Source organism: Agrilus planipennis, unplaced genomic scaffold, assembly GCF_000699045.2.
Source record: "Agrilus planipennis isolate EAB-ADULT unplaced genomic scaffold, Apla_2.0 scaffold30, whole genome shotgun sequence".
Lineage (NCBI taxonomy): Eukaryota > Metazoa > Arthropoda > Insecta > Coleoptera > Buprestidae > Agrilus > Agrilus planipennis.
Genome location: NW_020438923.1, coordinates 939,510 through 962,100, shown reverse-complemented (window position 1 = coordinate 962,100; position 22,591 = coordinate 939,510). Strand labels below are relative to the sequence as shown.

Genomic DNA, 22,591 nt, shown 5'->3' with positions numbered 1-22,591 from the left:
CAAATTTTAAATAGTTAACGAAATTTTTTAGGTCGACAAAGATACATTCTTTTGTTTTTTCGTATAGTAAGTGGATATGTATTCGTTATTCTTTTAGAGGAATACGTTCGAGAGATTTTGAGCTTCAAAAGCAAAGAATTACTTACTTGAAACGAGACCGATATATAAAGTAAAGCTTTTCTAACTCTATCAGAGTCCGCAATCAAACTCGAATGGAATGGTCTTTTTAAAACGAAATAACAAAAGGGATCGTCTAGAATAGCAAAAGACTCACATATTTAGTCACGTAAAGTACGTCCTTAAGATCAAAGTCCAAAGGTTCAATTAAGTTAACCATCATCCAATTGCTGCTAGTTTATTTTAAGAAGTATTACACTTATATATGTAACATAGGTCCGATCGTTGACAGTATAATATTTAAAATTTTGTTTGTATCGGATAATAAATGTTGTTGAGGAATTTGATAGATGAAATTGTTAATAATTCTTTAGTAAATTTTAAGATACGTATGTTAGAACACTACACCAAACAATTGAGGCACGTTGTTTGTTGCGAAGGGAAACAACTGAGTCGTAGTTAACAAAAGAAATACATAAACAAGCATAGGTGACGAGATTCAATGAGATTGTTTCAAAAAAATAATGATGACCAGCGTGAACGTTTAGTACGATAATTATTTTTAATTATATTATTAGAAGTCTAACACAATCGCAATAATATTCAAATATAAAAATGAGTTTTGGAAATGTGATAAATATTAATTCAATTCAATCTAGTTCGGTGTTGTGCAGGGATAGCTAAACATTGAGTACACACAACTTCGTTTTTGGAATATTTCAGGAATACCGCCAGAATTGAGATTTCCTGCGGGAACACCTATGCAAATAACTACATGCATTATTGAGAACTTTTCCTCGACACCATACAGTGAAGTTTGTTACGCCTTCGGGAGAACAGGGAAAACGAACGCGTGCTTGATGTACTATTACCCGCTACTTACGATGTAGTTATTTACCCTTAAAAAGTCTTAACCGCTGTTTTTAATCATTAGAGGTACAATTTAAAACAATTACATTATCCATTAGTTAATGTCAATCGCAAATTGTTTCGGCGCCACGAAAATGAGAAGCCAATTTTTATTGGAAATTCGGAACGGAACTGAATTTCCGCGCGCCGCTAATGCACAAAGGGCAAAACGTTAAATACGAGGGTGGATTGATAAGTTTCCGGCCTGACCAAGAAAAACAAGGTTTTTAAAAATTTTTTTTTTTATTTCTCAACCATAATCTCCTCCAAGGCTGATACATTTCTCATAGCGGTGTTCCAGTCTATTAATGCCATCTCTATAGACTGATTCGTCAAGCTCCTCAAAATAACCATTTACAGCTTCGATTACTTCTTCATTGTCCGCAAATCTCTTACCGCCAAGCCATTTTTTGAGATTAGGGAACAGAAAATAGTCACTCGGGGCTAGGTCTGGAGAGTAAGGAGGGTGCGGCATCAATTCAAACTTTAGATCGTTGATTTTAGCCGTCGCAACGATTGACGTGTGCGCTGGTGCGTTATCGTGATGAAACAAGATTTTTTTCTTCGCCAGATGAGGTCGTTTAATTTTCACCTCGTGGCTCAAACGTTGCAATAAGTCTGCGTAGTATTGACCAGTGATAGTATTACCCTTTGCAAGGTAATCAATGTATATAATACCTCTTGCATCCCAAAAAACAGTAGCCATAACCTTGTTCGCCGAAAAAATTGTTTTTGCCTTCTTTGGAGTTGGTTCCCCTGGTCCAATCCACTGTTTAGACTGTTCTTTGGTTTCAGGAGTGTAGTGGTGGACCCACGTTTCGTCAACGGTTACGAATCGACGCAAAAATTCGCTTGGATTACGCTTATACAATGACAAATTTGCGGTAGAAATGTTTTTTCGAATCAATTTTTGGTCGACTGTTAGCAAACGCGGCACCCATCTTGCACAGAGCTTTTCCATATGCAAATGTTGGTGCAAAATATGTTGCACACGTTCATATGACATCTTACAGGTCTCAGCTATCTCACGCACTTTCAATCTGCGGTCTCCCAGCACTATTTGATGAATTTTTTCGATCATATCTGGAGTTGTGACCTCAACGGGGCGTCCTGAGCGAGGCCCATCAGAGGTGCTCTCACACGACCCTTTTTAGCTGTTTTTAATCATTAGAGGTACAATTTAAAACAATTACATTATCCATTAGTTAATGTCAATCGCAAATTGTTTCGGCGCCACGAAAATGAGAAGCCAATTTTTATTGGAAATTCGGAACGGAACTGAATTTCCGCGCGCCGCTAATGCACAAAGGGCAAAACGTTAAATACGTACATTTAATTGGAAACATAATTCAATTGGGAACACATCGTTGCCGATACATAATAATAATAATAATAATAATCATGTATATTCGTTGCGTCCGGAAAGCGTCTATTTTAATAACACAATGGAATTCAACAACTGTAATAAAGCGGAGAGAGAAAATGTTTTGTCTTTGTGTTCGCCAAATTGTGACACTAATTAAACCAAAATTTACCTGTGATTTACGAGCAGGGCATTTGAAAACGGCATCATAAATAATAATTGCATGGTCGAAGTAGGTAAAACAATAACCCGTATCGCAATGCTGTTCAAGACTAAGGTTGCCAGATCGACCGCCGAACGGTTGACACGTATGCGTTCTTTTTATAACGAGGGTGTAAGATTTTACAGATGTCTGCACGTAACAACGATCTAGTAACCGATGTAGAAAAACAAAGAAAAAAGACAAATGCCATGCAGTCATTCGGATGGATTCTGCATGAAAAACAGATGAATGTAATGTGTCATGTACGCAATAGTATCGCGTAATGGTGTCTCTGGTGCTGGTCTGGCCGATTTTAATTCGAAACCGACAGACTGAATCAAGAACAATGTAGAACTTCATTGGGCTCGGAAATTATTCTCTTTTTTGTCACATCTACTTACGAGAGAGTCTCTTATAACATAACATCAGTCAGCGAGCAATGTCTAACTAAAAAATGCATTAATTTATGTTCTAATATGTGATGCTTTGTTTCAAATATATATACTTGTTAGTTTTCCGTGAATAGGAGTCATATTATCCTGAAGCACTTTCTATACATTTTGCTTCCTTTAAGGCTAACGATCGTTCCCGATGTGTTTGAGTTTGAACTCAGTCTAATCGGTGGTTTCTAATTAATACAAAATCCTCTAGCAACTTCAAGACGACATACTCTCTTAGCCTCGATGCAGACTCTTATTAAATTCAGTTTTGTGTTACACAAAAACCAACGGAAATTAAGAACACGTTTTGAAAAGATAATCGTATTATTTCAGATAGATATCAACGTAATATGAATGTAAAATAAGTAATCTTTCATATTCACTTAGAGATAAAAGCTAATAACAAGAAAAATATTCATAAAAAGACTTACCAAAGCATATCAGAAAGAAGGTTCGGTAGGAAGGCATCAAGCACATGTGAAGTATCTGAAACAAAAATTTTTTTGTTAAAATAAAAGCGTAGGTAGTTTTTCGTTTGTTTCGTGATATAAATAAAATTTCAGCTATTCAATTGTTTACTTTTGTAAATCTTCAACTTTTACTCAAGATGAGGAAAGCATTCTTTTGTTTAAAAAGAAAAGTATAGCCAATTAAATAGAGACAATTGGAGACTTAACTAAAAACAACAAAGTAATGCCGATTCAAATGTTTCTGGTAATAAGTAATTTTGTACAGAAGGGAGGTTTATGGATTGATTCTCGTTATTTTACACTTCCCTTCGAAATTCCATTTACAGTATTCCCATCAGTTACCTAATCAATATCTCCCTGTGATAGAGCGTATTATCAAATTCAATTTTTTCTTTTTGTATAGGAGAACGGCGCGACGTCTGCCGATTTGGGCGGAGAAATAGCCGGGCATTTCGAGGGCTTAATGAAACCAATAACACACAAAAGCTTTCGCCCGTACCCCCAAAAATCGAATGTAAACGAGTTTTTTTATTTTAATTCCGGTGCAAATAAACGCGTTCAAAATATGGAAATATATTCTTTTCTGATTTGATAGCGAAACCGAATTATCTCTGGTAAACAGCTTAACCGACGGTTTTTATCTCGAAAATAAAATATCTCGAACCCATCGATTCCAAGGGCCTTTCAGCCGGTTATTTATCGGAGTTTTGGCAAGTAAATTTGGAACTAGGGTCCAATTGGCAGCTTTTATTTGCGTGGTAATTTATTTTTCCCTTCTTCATCCATCAATTCACTTCACTCTTTTTCTCTATTTGCAAAAACATTACATGGTCTTCATCCCTTAGAAAAAATCTACACTACAAACATTTCTACAACATAAACATACTGAGATATATACATAGGGTGTTTTTGGCATACGTTGCATGCATCGGAGGGTGTGGTTAAGGGTCAAACAAATTTGTAAGAAGCCGGCCCTGGGTGTGAATTAACAAAATACAAAAGAAATACTTGTACAACACGAATGCTGCAGCTAATGGAATGAGACGTCGCAATGGCTTATTATCAGGGCCGGACTGACTCTCCAAATGCGTTATTCTCGAAAATGGTGGACTTTAAGACCATCATATATTTATTTAATTTATCACATCCTGTAAGCGTGCTAGTTATTTCAGAAACACCCTGTGACAAGTATCTAACATTATAAGAGATAGGACAATTGACGAAAATTGGAATCTGTAATCAAGGGATGCTTCACTTTACAGTCAATTTGTTTCACCGAGGGTTGGTATCAAACCAGATGAAGAGAGTATTAATATTTCTAACCATTTCGTTACCAATTGAAACTAAATTGCGGAACGGACCGGTAACTACGTGATTCGAATCCAGAACGATTTAGAAAATAAATCAAAATTCTGCACAAAGTTGTCGCTAGTTACACACAATGCGGACTGAGCGGAAAATGAAGCGAGTGCAGCGTGGCTCGCAATGAATACGCACGATGGACCATTGCGGTCGAAATTGATATGGATTAACATTAACATTACCACGAGCGTGATATTAAAATCCTAATGTCATATTTAGAAAAACCATTTACTGCTAATTGCACGATTTAGAAGGTTTTTAACTATAGATAAAGAAGTATTAGAAAGATCACTTTGTTTTTAAAATTCCTGGTACATTTTCTATGATTCAGTTCGGAGATAAAGACGGTTATTTATGTGAAGTACATAACTTCGATTTCGAAACATGAAAATTGAAGAGGGTTTTCAAAAAAAAAAGGGGTTCAAGTTTTGTTCGAAGTCGCTTTGTAAACGATATTTAAGGGTGTCCTCTAAGACTCGTTGGCAAGAATATAAAGTGACATAATCTCAAAACGCTAAAGAGATTTGGTTCACATTGGAAAACTGTAAGTAAGTAGAAATTGAAAGGAGATATCAGCTGTAGTGTCTGAAAGAACTACGAACGTTAGGTATACTTCATTTACTTTCTCTAGCGATGTGCCCCTTCCAATGTCTTGGATGCGCGCTGGCTCATTATACTCTCAACTCTTGTTCATTAAACATACTTTTTCATACAGTACCTGCCAAAAGTTTTGTTCAATCATGAATAGTAGTGCGAGTCGAAAACAAGCGTTAAAGCCTTTAATATGTCTTCAAATATAAATAAACATCTCGTTGATATTTTCAGTAGTAAATGGTACCAACAACAGCGCATTTGAGCAATGCAATTGTAGTGGATAAAATGGTCAATTTTTTCGTGCAGTACTGTACGGATTATACGCTCCTCATCGGTTAAGAGTTTGGCCGAGAGTTGTTTCCTTCTTTTTCTGGCATAGTGCTGTTCTTTTCTACTTTGCGCCGGTCAAGCTGAAGGTCACGTCGCTGCAGAAAGTAAACGAAGTATATATGAATGTTGTAGCTGGGTTTTAGTTAAATATAAAAAACAAATTACATATTTACGCATCCAGTTTTTAGCAACCGATTGAAGCTTGCAGTTGGATTTTGTAAATAATTATTCAGGAAGGAATGAATTTCGTGTTCGCGAAAAATCGTTTTTTATTTCGAATAATACCTGTTTGTAAATCCAAAGTTGGCAAAAGAAGAAAGAAAACGCGGAGTAACGATTTGAGGTCATGCAGTGTTCCATTTGATAGATCGATACTATGTAAGGCAATATGTTTACGTGTAAATTATCGTTGGTTCCATGTTCGTTGTCGAGTCCCCGTAGGTATCCACCGTTTAGCTCATTTTTGCTCAATCGCAAACGTACAATGGCAATTATTCCTGCTACCCCCACGTGCTATGCAGACTTTTCCAAGTACGATAATGGAATCAAATAAAACAGGTATGCACTGCAGCCCAGTTACTGAATTCTGCATGCAATCTATGCCCTACCAATCATTTTTATTAAAACAGACCAAACGTTTCAATGACATTGGCTTCGTACAAAAATTTTTGTTTTTGAAGGCTTCCACGGTCCGACTATTAGAATCAATAGTAGTTTCTTGTGTTTGAACGCTTTTATTGTACATTTCATGTAATATACTAATATACATTAGTTTCGATGAGTCTGTGACTTAATAAGTACATTTTGTCCTTGTTTTGCTGTTACCTTTCGTGGCCTAGTGGTCAGAGCATTGGCGTGTAAAGCTAAAGATACCGGGTTCGATTCCCGGCTAGGGTGTGACAGTACGAACAATTTTTATCACAATAAATGCCTACTGTCTTCATGAAATTTAGTGAATCAAAACATGGGTCAGCTTCTAGCTTCTCGGTGATTTACTGTACTAATAGAATAAGCCAGTAGATTTTTATTTTTCATCTCCCAGACATTTCTAATATTTATAGTTATACGAGGGTGGATTGATAAGTTTCCGGCCTGACCAAGAAAAACAAGGTTTTTAAAAATTTTTTTTTTTTATTTCTCAACTTATAAACCTTTGATATTCGTTTTATTTCAAATTATATATTACCCTACCGATTATTTAATAACAACTGCATTCAATAAAGTTATACGAGGGTGGATTGATAAGTTTCCGGCCTGACCAAGAAAAACAAGGTTTTTAAAAATTTTTTTTTTTTATTTCTCAACATAATCTCCTCCAAGGCTGATACATTTCTCATAGCGGTGTTCCAGTCTATTAATGCCATCTCTATAGACTGATTCGTCAAGCTCCTCAAAATAACCATTTACAGCTTCGATTACTTCTTCATTGTCCGCAAATCTCTTACCGCCAAGCCATTTTTTGAGATTAGGGAACAGAAAATAGTCACTCGGGGCTAGGTCTGGAGAGTAAGGAGGGTGCGGCATCAATTCAAACTTTAGATCGTTGATTTTAGCCGTCGCAACGATTGACGTGTGCGCTGGTGCGTTATCGTGATGAAACAAGATTTTTTTCTTCGCCAGATGAGGTCGTTTAATTTTCACCTCGTGGCTCAAACGTTGCAATAAGTCTGCGTAGTATTGACCAGTGATAGTATTACCCTTTGCAAGGTAATCAATGTATATAATACCTCTTGCATCCCAAAAAACAGTAGCCATAACCTTGTTCGCCGAAAAAATTGTTTTTGCCTTCTTTGGAGTTGGTTCCCCTGGTCCAATCCACTGTTTAGACTGTTCTTTGGTTTCAGGAGTGTAGTGGTGGACCCACGTTTCGTCAACGGTTACGAATCGACGCAAAAATTCGCTTGGATTACGCTTATACAATGACAAATTTGCGGTAGAAATGTTTTTTCGAATCAATTTTTGGTCGACTGTTAGCAAACGCGGCACCCATCTTGCACAGAGCTTTTCCATATGCAAATGTTGGTGCAAAATATGTTGCACACGTTCATATGACATCTTACAGGTCTCAGCTATCTCACGCACTTTCAATCTGCGGTCTCCCAGCACTATTTGATGAATTTTTTCGATCATATCTGGAGTTGTGACCTCAACGGGGCGTCCTGAGCGAGGCCCATCAGAGGTGCTCACACGACCCTTTTTAAACTCGGAAACCCACTGCTTAACGGTTGAATATGACGGGGAGGATGTCCCCAGTGTTGAGTCCATCTCTTTTTTAATTTCCTTCGGCGTTAACCCCTTCAAATAAAAGTATTTGATGACAGCACGATTTTCCTGCTTTTCCATTTTTACGAAAACCACAGAGGCGTCTTGTTCAGCGTGCTGTCAAACCTACACTAGCAAGGAGATCGGGCTGAAACTATAGCTACAAGCTATCCAAGGATGGTACTATAGAATGTCACCTCAAGGTAGGCCTAGTGGCGTCATCTCTTGGTTAGGCCGGAAACTTATCAATCCACCCTCGTATTTGTTTTTCTTTTTTTTTTTAAGAAAATTCGTAATTGCTTTAGGCAAATACTTTGTCTACCAAAGATCTTTACGTGTCTGTGCAATTTGCCTACATCAACAAATTGTCCAATGAACTGAGAAATAAAATATGGTGGATTTAAGTTTTTCTCGCCTCCAGGTGCTTTAATATTAGATTATCTGTTTCTATGAAAAATGTATGAAAAAAGTCAATTCACAAGATAAAACACCTTACAGATTCTCATTTTCTTTCGTTGTCTCGTAGTTAATTAGATTGTTTTTGAACTGAAATTGGATTTAGTTTTTGCACGAACTTTTGAACGGACTTTTTATCCATATATTTATGACATTAAGCGTTTCAATCACGCGATTAAAAATCAAACTAGGTAGAAGTTTTTATTATCTTTGGAAGGTAATTAGTTTCTCATTATCAGAAATGGGTAAACGTTGTATATTCGGGAGAGATGTACGTACAAGTCGTTATCCGGATCGCCGTAGCACAACCAGTTAAAGTAATTTATTTCCGCTGAAGGTTTATGCAAATTTTAAAGTTTACGATACGTTTCACCTCCGATGATTTAGAGGAATTCCGAGACATTTAAACTCAGCAGAAAGCAATTTGTAGGAGCAAACTTGCTTAATAGTTTCTGTTCTACTTAATTACAAACAATCCATTCCTGAATAACTAAATAACGGGAATTTTCTACACCAATAACGAACGACAGGACTCTCTCCATCAATAGGAGCACATATTTCGAAAACCTACCCAACATTCCCGTATGTCAGTCACTCCTAATACGTAAAAGAAATATTTTCTTTTCCCATATCGCTCCTGTATTTAATTTCCCGATATACTTGTGAGCACCCTCTCACCGTCAAGTAGCAAAAACTCCATCATCACTTTCGTACATTTATGTCATACAGGGTGTTTATTAAATATATATTATAGTAGCACATCAACGAATCCAGCGATCTCCACATAGATTGCTGGAGAAACGTAATCACACCAATAATTGAGTTAAAAACCACTTGAAGTTTCGCCGTATGTTTAATAAAAAACATCCCGTATAATCGATAATATCGATTTGTATCCGCAATTACGTTAAAGACATTTTCCATCCCCGGTATTTTATATGATCAACAACATTCACAACACGAAGTAACATATAACGACGCATGTTCGGACGATTCAGTGACTTGATGCTACATCTTAAAATGACCATCACGAAATGCCTATAAATCCTGCCGTTCCTCGCTTCCCGAAGCTTTCGAGATCAGGGTTCATTTGTCAATAATTTAAAAACAAAATCACGCACCTACTTTTAACATAGGTACATATATGTACATGTTACGTAATGAGGATGACATTTGTAGATACGTACGTATTAAAGGAAGATAAATAAGTGAGTACGTGCATATACGTATACGCATTTCTGGAAAAGTTTTGTTCGCTTCGTATTGATTTATCTAACGTAAGACTTTTATTTGCACATCATTAATTCAGCGCCATGTCAAGGGTCCTTTCTTTTTCAGATTTTTGTACTTCGGTCTGTCTCCAACCTTGCACAGGTAAAAATATCGTCGTCTATGCAACGGAATTAGAGTTTCAGCTTAGCTTCGTTTTCAAAGAATAACTTTGAAGTATTACACTTTACATGAGCTTTCTATGAACAAAACCATTCTTTGACTGATACAAACAAAGAAAATTTCCTGTTTGTTTTATTTGTTTAAATAAACATGCCGGTGTTCGCATTATTATACAAAAGATGAAGAGTCCAAAATTTGTTATCTATCCGATTGATCGATGATAGTAATTGAATTTGCATCTCAACGTGGACGTCCCGTCTGTCGCCGGTGAACGCGGTGGCAACTCTGTGTTTTTTTGTGATCCAAATCCATTTACCTTGTGCAATTAGCATTCTCGTTCCTCGGGAATTATTTACTCGTTACACTTCGGCAAAGCGTGTGACAGCGGAAAATGTAATTGGGTTCTAGACCAAGCTCCGGGGCTGTAAACCAAGCTGCAAACACACATTTATACACACATGTAGGTCTAACGAGAGCGTGACGTTTCGGCCGAAAGGTCGACACCAGTGCATATTGTTTCGGTTGGAAACGTGTTCTAAAAGATGCAATCAAATTTACAACAGTGCGATATTGCACTCGATACGGACGGAGATTAAAAGGGACAATCTTCATACAGGATAATCAATCCCTATTCCCTAGTGTGCATCCTTCTAGAATAATTAAGGTCTAATTGGGGTTGACGATGATTTTTTGTGAAATTCTTAGCATGATAAGTCAGATAAGTCAGGACGGAAGGAGTAGTAAGGATATAAAGCAGAGGATAGTGCAGGGTCGATTCGCCTTCAATAAAAAGAAGTTTCTTCTATGCTCGCGACAGATTAATTTAGAAATTCGAAAAAGGTTGTTAATGGTGTATGTTTGGAGCACGGCACTGTACGGGTGCGAAACATGGACAGTGGGAGCGGCGGAAAAGAAAAGGTTAGAAGCGTTCGAAATGTGGTGTTATAGGCGGATGATGATGATACCGTGGATAGAGAAGGTTAGAAATGAAGAGGAATTAGAAAGAATAGGAGAACAGAGGACTCTATGGAAGTCAATAAAAAACAGGCGAGATAGGTTGGTAGGACACCTTCTCAGGCATGAAGGTCTAGTCAGAGACATATTAGGGGCAGAAACGGGAGTTACGAGGGGTAGAGGTAGACCTAGATTAGATTACTGTTCGCAAATAGTTAAGGATGTGGGATGTTCTAGTTTTAGGGAAATGCGAAGATTAACTCAGGGTAGGAAAGAGTGGAGGTGCGTGTCCAACCAGTCTTAGGACTGACGACCTTATAATGAAGATGATGACGACAATGATGATAATGATGATGATGACATGCAAGTGTAAATATTTTAAAGTAGTTTTTGAGTTTACTACTTCAAAATGCGCACACTGTAAAGAATCTAATACTTTAAGGGGTAATAAAATAGACGAAGTAACAACTTTTACTTAAACGTTCGTGCCAACAAATGCATCCACCTACAATATAAGTAACATGTCTGTTTCGGTTGTTTTATTGTGGGATGATGGATCCTGAAACAGAGAGTTAAGAGGCAAGTGGATCGAAATGGAATAAAAATGCTTTCACGTGTTGTTTTACGATCGACCGGTGGTGGACGGTGACGGAAAAATATGGAGCGATAATGATTATAGAAATATATAAATGCGTATAAAGGAAAAACCGGAGATCGTTTGCACTTAAACGCGAGGTGTTACTCTATTCAAAGGGAAGATTTATCGCTGTCATTTATCATAAGCGCCCGTAACACAGGAGTAATACTTTAGGGCCGGACCTGGACGTGCACTTTGCACCGGAAATTTATGGATTCTGCCGCAACATTAAGCTTATTTATGCGTGCAAAACGCTATGGTCATTGGATTTTTCAAGAGGTGTACCCGTGCACCCGCCGCTATCCGTTGTTTGTGATAAACAATGCAGACGTTGCAGCTAATTTAACAATTCTGCAGTTCGTCTATTTTTCTTCGATGTATTTTAGTGATAAAAAGATTAATAATAACGGTGACAGCAGGGAGATTTAGTGGTAGGAAGACAAACCATAACGACAGGAGAACAATTACTGTAGAGGAGAACGCGGGGAAATTCAAATTGGAACATCCGCGGGTGGCAGTACTGGAGCATCTTCGAATGATAACGAAAGGGCGATTGGCTGAAGTGCCTACGAATGAACCATCAGCAGATTAGGAGAGGAAGACGAGAATGAGTAGACAATAAAAAAATTAATGCATTTTGATCCTGGACTAAGGTCGTCTCATCATAAGGCCTTCAGTTAGTTCGACACGCACCTCCACCATTTCTTGTTCTGACCTAATCTTCGCATTTCCGTAAAACTAGAACAACCCACATCCTTAACTATTTGCGAACAGTAATCTAATCTTTAACTTCTACTTCTGCTTCTAATATGATTCTAACTAGTCCTGGGAAGGTGTCCTACCGGCCAGCCTACCTCGCCTTTGTCTTATTGACTTCCTTAGCTACCTCTGCTCTCCTATTATTTTTTCTAATACCTACCCATTTCTAACCTTCTCTATCCACAGTATCCTCATCATTCACATATTCGAACGCTTCCAACCTTTTTTTTTGGCTGCGTCCACTGTCTATCATGTTTTGCACCCTTCAATACGAAGGTCGCTTATCTGCTACTGCAGTCAATTTATGTCTGGTCCAAGTCAAAATTTATCGATTAGTTTTGGAGTTATAGGAAAAGATGGATTTTCACAAAACTCATCACGTCTCAATACCTCTGACGTTAACAAGTAACACAGCTATAGATATCTCATTCTCTGATGATCATTATCACTTATCAAAATCCGTAGTTCCAGTTGTTAGCAGTATGTGCTGTAAGCGCAAGGGTAGTTCCAATCGCCCTTTTCACTCTAGCATCATCCGGACGTGTTCATCGGATCCATAATACTCATTAGACGGGTCTCGTGCCGCCGGACTCGATGAAGTTACGATAGGTGCGATACATTTCTCGCCACCAGACACAGAAACACCTACAGCTGCAGCACCCTATCTCCATCTCTGCAGTAATTTAAATGAACAAGCACGAAACATAGGCAACATCCTATTACATTTGCATGATTTTCCACTGGCAGCATCCGAGTACAACGCAAAAGGAAGCACACAATGCGAGAGCGAACGAGACGAGAAACGGGAAAGGGAGGAAGATGGGGTGCGCCAGAAGAGGAACTACATAGTTGTTCGCTAATCCTAGTCTAGAAAGCGATCTGCAAGTATGGGGAATGTATTTCGCTCAGATGATGTAAACAAGGGAAGTTTCTTAGGGGGAGATAAACGTACCAGAACTAAGTTATTGTATATGGATGCGATAAACTTGTAGTGGATGGGTTATTAATCGATTATTTATAGAATCGGGGCCGATGCTCGAAGACGTAACCTACAATATAATATAATATTATTTGTGTACGTAAACTTTTTCGATATATATTCCCTCCCCGGCCATTTCGTTATCGGCTTTTGATAATGTTATTTCACTTCTTTTTGACATTAAGGAATGTAGAAGTTTGCGACTGCCACCAACACGATACATTTCTTTCCCTTATTACAATACGTATACCTAATACATATAACGATAGACTCGCTGACCAAAGTCCCCGGTTTGAAAACTTGAAATTATTCTTATATTGCGTAAGCGAGAACTAAGAAAATGTTTTTTAAAAATTCAACCCCCAAAGGGATGAAAATGGGGTTCAAAATTTGATGTACTTATCGATCAAAGCAGAAAACTCAAACCGCTAAGTAAGGAAGCTTGGAATTTATAAAATGCATTAAAAGTTTTTTACCTTATGCATTATAATAATACCAGTCTTCAAAATACTACCCTTACAGGTGTTAAACGGGGGTTAAAACAACAATATATTATGAAATTATAAAAACCTCAAGAGTTAAGTGTTACGTATTAAAGGCTTAGAGTAGGTTATAATCCGTTCAATTAGAGAAAGATAGAGCGTGGACCATGTACGCAAAAAAACAAATATCGCTCGTAAGAAGGTTCCCGATCGTTTACTGTCAGATGTTTCTGATCGAAGTCCAGCTGTAAGGCGAAGTAATAACTTGTAACAGGTGCGCTCATTAATAAGGCGGTCCCAGCACATCGATTTCACATCGTGTACCTTTCTCTAAGTAAACGGACTACGATTCAAATGGCTAGTCTTCTGTATGAACCTGCGTATTATTTTGTTGATATTTGTCAACGTGCACCGTGGTTCTTGCTGTTAGAAGTTCGAGTGTAGCAAGAGCAATGATGGTCGGTCGTTTTTACCAGTTATTTCTCGGTACGTGACAGTTTTGCATGATGCAGCGCTTTGGCAGCATTCCAAACAACGTTTATTATCGACCCCTGTCGGCGCTTTATCGACAAGTCCAGGAAGTTGCAAGCAAATGTTTATTATCGAGAAGGATATCAAGAATTTTCCATAAACGAAGGGGAAAATGAAATAAATTGGAGATCACGGTATTTAAACCGACGTGGCGATATCATTCAAATGTAATAACCAAAATTCTTAAATTCTTCTTCAAATTGTGTTGGACGTGAGAGACGCTAAGGAATTTTATTTCTTGAGACCATGTTGCAGTTCACATAGAATGGACAATTTTGAGCACAGACATGGAACTTACCACTGGAAATTATGCATTTTCCTTATGAAAAACACTTCTTAAAGTGAAACTACTTTACGTTTTCCGATTATTTTGGTTGATGACGCAATTTTCGGAAATACAAAGCATGATCTTATCGGAAACAAGCGATGGTATTATTAAGAAGCTGGTCGAGATGTTTTCGAATAAAAGCAGTAAGCGTGCAGTTATAGATAAAGAATGGTGCATGTGCAATTCTCGATAACCTGCCAGGAGCACATAATAAAAGCAAACGGTTCGGTCCATTTTGTCGATAAGAGACCTTGCTTGAGTTTAGAGCGGCATTGTTTCGGGTTTTATCTTCTCCTTCAACCCCCTTCGTACAACCGTTTAAACGTTTGCCATTATAAAGAAAAGAAAAATGTCGATGGTTTTCCTACGGTTCCGTCTCAAACATCAACGGATAGACGGAAATGGGTGCAATTTGGCTGCTCTCCTATTTCCGAAAATATCGTTTGCTGTACTCGTATACATGTACCTACACACACAAAGATATTGTAATTTTATTGGACGAAAACGTACACCTATCTCTGTCTCTCTCTCTCTCTCTTAGTGTATATGTGTCCGTAGGAAATCCAATTTCTTCGATGGCAACCCGACAAAACGAGAGTTGTTTCGCCAAGGAGATTGGATATGGTTTTTTTGCGCTTCCCAACATTTGACAGACACACCACAAAAGAACATTTCCTGCCGTTTCTGATCAGCCACGACAAATCTACGACAATCGAACATCGGCCCCAGAGGCGAACACATACACACATACACATAAGTCTCGATGTCAAAAACTGAGGCGAAACGCGAACAAGCGAAATAGTACCTACAACTAAATCGAGTTTCTGTATTCTCGCATGCATGAGCAGCTCAGACGTATTTATGGGGGACGAAATCTGTTGGAATTCCTGCTTTTTTATTCACTTTCGTTGTCTCCTGTGCCCCAATCGCATATGCAAAAAAAAACAAGGAAAAAAGAAAAACAAAACAACATCTACACCAGAACACAGCCTGATAAACTTTAAGTAAACTAGAAATGCAGATGAAACAATGTTCAACCGGCAGTTGTTTTTAATTGTCCAGAAACAAAATAAAAACAATGTCACTTAATTCTTTTGTTTCGTTCCAAAATATCATCCAACAACGAATTGATCGACAGCAAAATATCTTATCTTAAGTACAATATTTTCCAGGAGCTGCCCGACGTTATTGCATTAGAAACGAAAATTCCTACCACGTATTTTTCAACAGCCGTCTTTGCCCAGGTGTATAAATAGACTTTACTTGAGATGCCTGTCTTTGGTAAGAGGCTCTTAGTGTCCTATCGTATGTGAGAGTTTAGTTAGGAGTTGTAAGAAAACATTTTTCCGGCTTTCCAGAAGGGTAGAAACGGCGGCCGGCGTTTTACTGATGGCGGCCAGTTATAAAGTCCAGATGTAGTTGATACATGTTTTCCTCTAGTGAATGTTGCACTGCAAATGCGCGGCTGAATCTGCGGACGCATTTAATGGATAGCGTTTTACTTTTGTATACATTTATACTTGTATAAGTACACAGTAGTGCAAACAAAGAAAAAGGACGACACTTAAACGCCTTAAGCGAACGTTAATGCTTTCTCGCTTGCGTTACGTCTAAATTGCTCATTTATCCTCCTCAAAACAAATGGTTACGGTTTCCTTGTTCATTTGTTTTAATTCTTGCGACACTTCTTTCGCGGCCTTCCGTTACCCGTCGTGACCATTCAGGCCTGCTAAATTGCGTTCATTATAAAGTGAACTGAAAAACTTAAAATTTGCAAATAATTTATTGCTTAACAAATTTTGCAATTGCTATGAACTCATTTACTTCAACGATTGAAGAAATTGAGAGAAAATTCGGGTCCTGCAAAGTAAAAAGTCCATACAGTACTCGATATTTTATACAAAAGATGAAATGTTTCCTTTCAAAATATGGGTCCCATCAGGGATGTCTTCCTGTCTCCTTCCCCTTCTCGTATTTTCTTTGTTATTTTGTGAGACGTTTGAAGAGCAGTGATGAGTCCACTTGACAAGAGAAATGGATTATAGTAGACATATACGTTTCACTTTGAGCCTTATCTAATATTATAGCGCTCACTTAATTTATGACAGATGATTTTGCCTCGGAAGTTAAATTACAATTCCATTGTCAACGTTATTAAGCAGATAATTAATAATTCTGTTGCGGTAAACCAGTTTTTCATTGTTGACAGCGCAAATCCTGCCAGCGGATTTACAAATGATTTGTTTAAGCCGTTAAAGACACAGAAACTTGTAAAAAAAATATCTACTGTATAACAGTTTAATAATTCTAGACAATACCGTTAGGTACTTTGTTACTAAATTTAGTCATATACCTTTGTACGTATTATGATGAAAAAAACGAATTCTAAATATCAAATGGCAAGCCCAGTATGCAAAGTAGAACTTTATGAGCAAATCTGAGTTATTGCAGCACTTAAAAAGGCAATACACCCGTTTCATCCATCCTTGACGTTTGTCGACGACAGTAATAATTACAGATTGTTCCTTTAATAAAGGAAACAACTGCAATATCGCAAAACAAGTGCTTAAAACCTAAAACAAAACAAAAGACCGTTTGGAGAAACAACACATTTAACAACGACTTTTTGTTTAGAAAACAATTGCAAAAAAAACAAACATTATCAAAACCTGTTCATTCAGTTGTCTATTCTAAAGTAGCAATAACTGCTCTATATGATGTAATGGAAAAGAAAAACAAAAGTACGTTGTAGCGTCACTTATTAGCAGTCTATACTCGAAAATTTATCACATGACTGAAGCTTTACGATTACGTATGTCCAATGAGGAGCTCAAGAGACTAATAGCTAACACATATCACGTCCTTCCGTAGAAAGTCCTGGATATCAGTGAAGTCGTTGGGATGAGTCTCGCAAAAATGAGAAAAAATTACTAAGAAGCCTTTAGAAAAATAACACGAAATTATTCTACCCATGATGATAAACGAATGATTTGCTATTTATTTTACAAAAAGGGGAGGAATTTATCGATGATGCACGCATTTTGGTTACTTGCTCGCGAAGAAAATTGACGAATTTTTTTCCATGCGATCGACCATTTCATCGTGTTCGATTTTGTGAAGTCTTGTGGATGAAAATCCAGCTCGAAATGAAATATTAAATGATAACCTTCCGATGAAATGTGTGAGGTGTAGTCTGGTAACTATAAGTACCTTCACCTTACCCATCTCATGAACACCCAACACGAATGACATCAGAACGCGTGCACGATCGCGATGTTAAGAATTCCGTTTCAATGATCAAATTTAACAAGTTGGCATATAGCAAGAAAATAATTCATGTTTCTATTTTATCTGAATGTAATTGGTGGTCGATACATGTACAGGTGAGAGGGCTGTGGAACAACTGCAGCAACGTTTTTGACTAAAAAAAATGTTTTCATTATTGTCTTATCTGACGAACGCTAAAACTTGGTGATAATTTTCAATCAGTAACTATTAAAGATATACTTGTTTAGAAAAAAAATTAATAAATATGACAGCTATTTTACGTAAATTTAATAATTTATTGAATAATACATATTTTTATTCCCTGCATGTATTAAATTTCATCCAAATTTGTTTTCAAAATCATCTGATCTATTAGTGACCATCACCACTGGCTATCGGAGAAGATTCTGTATCATTAGAGTTCACGGATTCAGACTCGTCCTTACCTGTAAAATGAAGCAAAATTATTATCGTTACAGTTTTATTAGACAAAAATAATAATGAGTTTCGTTTTTTATTAGATACTATTTTTTTGTTATTATTCGCAACTTACCAGGACAACGGCCAGCACTGTACAATCTGTAGTCTGCAAAAAAATATTGAGGTTTCACTTCACCGTAGTCATTGCAAAGAAACATTTTTAGGAGATGGTATTCCCTTTCACATATTCCCTTCACTATCTTTTTATTTTACTACTCACCGTTTCCAGTCAAACATTTGTATCTGTCCATCTCACAAAGATTATTGAAATCAAGTAGATTGCCGGTTTTTGTATTACGACCACAAATAGGACGATAAGCAAAAGAAGAACAGTCCGTACACTTTTGGGCTTCCCCGCAGCTCCAAGATAGAGCCATGAAAGCGACTTAATTAAATAAAGCAAAATTTTTGACGTTGCATTTTTGTTAGGTTCAAGAAACAAAAGTAAAAAGTGAACTAACTGCCTTACCTAAAAGTAACGTTGAAATAATCTTCATACTACTTGTTAATAAGAAAAGATTTGTAACAGTGACAATAATTTACCTTCTTATATATACCAATTTAGGTACTTCAGACTTTGAACTGATAACAAATACAATAGCACTTGGTCTGCAGAATTTAAAGTTAAGTGTTTCTGTTTAAATTTGGCTAGATGTTATCCTAAACACTCCCAAAAAAAAAACAAGATGTTGCCAGTTACATAATGAAGGTTAAATTTGAAAAAACTCGGAGGAGGGTGTACGACATGTCACGCAAACTTTTTTCCAAAATCTTTTGACGACGCGATCGGATCTCGTTTGTAGATTGTAGAGAATGTAGCTTTTCTCTACCATCTAGCAAAAACAGGAATTCCAAACTTTGGCAGCAGTTATTCCAGCAGTTTTGTCGTGTAGGAATACGTCATAGGTTAAGGATTTTGTGACGTCAATAATCCTAACTAATATTACAAATGCAAATGTGAGATTGTTTGTTTAATACGATGTCACGCCTTAACCACTCTATCCAATCAGCATTGTCAGGGATAGAGGAAAGACATATTAGGGCACCTTTGATCCAGAAGGACAATACTGTTCCTGAGGAATACGTGGACTTTGAAGATCTTAGACACGTGCCTACTTAGGACATCAACGTTAGCGAAGACGTGGGTAAAAGCTATCACGAAATTTTGTACATAAATTGTCAGGGATATGGGAAAAACGTAGATTGGGTGTAAACATTTAGTAACTAAGATCACTTTTTTCTTTATAAATATTTATTCAATTTTATGTATAATCCCATTAATTAATTTTTTTGTATAGCTAAACTCTTATTCATGTAATCTGTAGTGTTGTCACCAAACTACAGATAATTTTTGTAAATGTACGAATGCATGAAATAGCGTTGATAAGACGTTACATTGCGCTCATACTTGTTTAGAAAAAAAATTAATAAAAATGACAACTATTTTACGTGAATTTAATCATTTATATTAACCAATACATATTTTTATTCAATGCATGTAGAACATATGTATTAAATTTCAGCCAAATTTGTTTTCAAAATCGTCTGATCTATTAGTGACCATCACCACTGGCTATCGGAGAAGATTCGCTATCATTAGAGTTCGGGGATTCGGCATCGCTCCTACCTGTAAAGCGAAGCACAATTATTATCGTTACAGTTTTATTAGACGAAAATAACAATTAGACTCGTTATTTATTATTTTTTTTTTGTTATTTTTCGCTACTTACCAGGACAACGGCCATCTCTGTCAAATATGTAGTCTGCAAAAAATATTGAGGTTTCACTTTATTGTAGTCATTGCAAAAAAACATTTTTAGGGGATGGTATTTCATTTTGTTGGTTACTTTTAAAACCACATTCCCTTTCATATATTCCCTTTACTATCTTTTTATTTTACTACTCACCGTTTCTAGTTAAACAGTTGTATCTGTCCAAGTCACAATTATTTTTGAAAGTAAGTAGATTGTCGGTTTTTGTATTGCGACCACAAATATAACGAGTAGTAATAAAAGAACAGTCGAGACATTCCCTGGCTTCCCCGTAGCTCCAGGTTAGAGCCACGAAAGCGACTTAAGTAAAATAAAGCAAAATTATTGTTATTGCACTTTTCTTAAGTACAAGAAACAAAAATAAAAAGTGAACTAACTGCCTTACCTAAAAGTAACGCTGAAACAATCTTCATATTACCTGTTGATAAGAAAAGATTTATAACTATGGAAAAGGTTTATCAGCTTATATATATATCAATTTAGGTACTACAGGCTTTGAACTGATAATAAATATAATAGCTCTTTGTCGGGATAATTAAAAATTAAGTGTTTCTGCTTAAATTTGGCTCGATAATATCTTCAAGACTCCAAAAAAAAAAAAGATGTCAGTAACATAATGAAGGTTAAATTTGAAAAAACTCGGAGGAGCGTGTACGACGTGTCACGCAAATTTTTTTCCAAAATCTTTTGACGACGCGATCGGATCTCGTTTGTAGATTGTAGAGGATGTAGACTTTTTCTACCATCTAGCAAAAACAGGAATTGCAAACTATGACAGCAGTTTTTTCGTGTAGGAATATGTTATTGGTTAAGAATTTTACTACTTTCATAGCGTACAGTAATAAGTCTTAAAATGCGTTTCCCTGAATTAAGCCAAAAATTTGCACATATGAATCTGACGTCGTCAAGGCGAAATAGATTTGAAAACATACCGTGAATTTTTCTATATAGTAGGTACCTGATAGCATGTTTGTATGACAGCGAACGCGTTTGTTTCAATTACAAGTTAAGACAGAATGTCTTTTGTTATTCGTGCGCGACAAAACATCAAAGTTCGAACGAAATTTCTCAGTTGCTACATATAATAAATATATAGCACATACGACTTCAACGTGTGCAATTGCAACATCAATAAAGTCTAGTATTAATACGTTATTGTTCCATTTTAAAGTTTCGCTTAATTAAAAATTAGTACAGATGACTCCTAATACTGATAACTGATACGTTTTCGACTAAAAAACTGTTTTCATTATTGTCTTATTCGACGAACGAAGGTAAATTGAACTTCTGGCGCTGGATTTTTTTTTATTTCCAGATCCAATTGGGCGAAAACCTACTCGTTCGATTTTAATAAATAGCTTATTGTCTTCAGTATCGCTTCGAGCTAATTCGAGACGGAGTAAGTGGCATTATCCCCTTTGATACCACAACATAACAGTTTATCGTCCCGATAGCGCCGCGGCTCGGCGGTCGTCGTCATGTAATAAGGATCTTGGTCCTTGATAGTTTCCATTTCACACACTCTAACCTTTAGGCTTATCCAATTCCCTGTCTTTCTGTCTTTTACACACATTCACGTTTACACACATACAGATGCAGTCATCTCCGGGAGTAGAAGAAGGCAGTCCACAGTTGCGACACGTGATTAACGATATTCTTCCGGCCTAGTCTTCCTTGGCAATCAAGGTATTTAATAGAGCGTGATCCACCATCAAACTCGCCGAGGTTCATAGCTCCGCATTACCTCATGGTCCAACACAAATTAAAAAAGATTGTCGCAGATGGAAGCCTATTAAGCCAATTTGTGTTTGACTGGTGTTCTCCTGTTTCATATTTTTATTTACGATCCCTTAAATTTTTGTAACTCACTTATCCATTTTTGAGAACTGTGGCATATTGGATAACCACCAACGCTTTTAATATTTCTGTGAAAAGTTGTCACGTTGAAGGGTGACCGAAAACTGATGACTGTTTGTCAGTTGTTGAAAAGTTGGACGTTTTATTTTTACATTCTTTACCAAAAGTTTACAACAAATTTACAATTTATGCGACGTAAATTAGGTGTAAACATTAGTAATTAAGATCACTTATTTCTGCATAAACATTTGTTCATATACCCGAGTCAAAAAATTGGGACTCATTTTGTCCTCATTTGATCTCAATAGAATTTTTAGGGATATTTCAAACTACAAGACTCAAAAGTCTCATTTTATCCGCGGTTTTCCCGTATCAGGACAAAATGAGACTTTTGAGGAGTAAAGATTATTTAGGAAACCTCATTTTGTCTTCAAAAAGTCTCATTCTTTTCTTGTTGAGGTTAAATTGAGGACTATTGCCATAGGATTGCAGACATTGAGAATAAAATGAGACTTTTTAGAATCCAATGTGATGAGTCTTATGAAAACTTATTGAGGTATCTGAGATTAAAAACGTCTAAATGAGGAAAAAATGAGTCTAAATAGTTCATTTGAGGATAAAATGAGTCCCAATTTTTCGACTCGGGTA

The 22,591-nt window shown here is 36.8% G+C and overlaps 1 protein-coding gene across 1 annotated transcript; it reads right to left on the bottom strand.

Annotated features, from left to right (window-relative positions):
- Positions 1 to 19,753: 19,753 nt before the first annotated feature.
- LOC108732254 lies at positions 19,754 to 20,557 on the bottom strand. Its single transcript, XM_018462946.1, has 4 exons — positions 20,472 to 20,557; positions 20,222 to 20,386; positions 20,045 to 20,077; positions 19,754 to 19,941 (listed from the first exon to the last, which is right to left on the bottom strand). Exons 1-4 carry the CDS (start codon positions 20,497 to 20,499, stop codon positions 19,868 to 19,870), a joined length of 300 nt encoding a protein of 99 aa, XP_018318448.1. The 5' UTR covers positions 20,500 to 20,557; the 3' UTR covers positions 19,754 to 19,867.
- Between the last annotated feature and the right edge of the window lie 2,034 nt (positions 20,558 to 22,591).

Coding starts and splice junctions, on each gene's coding strand:
- LOC108732254 (XM_018462946.1), bottom strand. CDS start 20,499: ATGAAGATTGTTTCAGCGTTACTTTTAG. Junction 20,387..20,471: donor TGTTTCAGCGTTACTTTTAG/GTAAGGCAGTTA, acceptor ATTTTACTTAAG/TCGCTTTCGTGGCTCTAACC. Junction 20,078..20,221: donor CAACTGTTTAACTAGAAACG/GTGAGTAGTAAA, acceptor TATTTTTTGCAG/ACTACATATTTGACAGAGAT.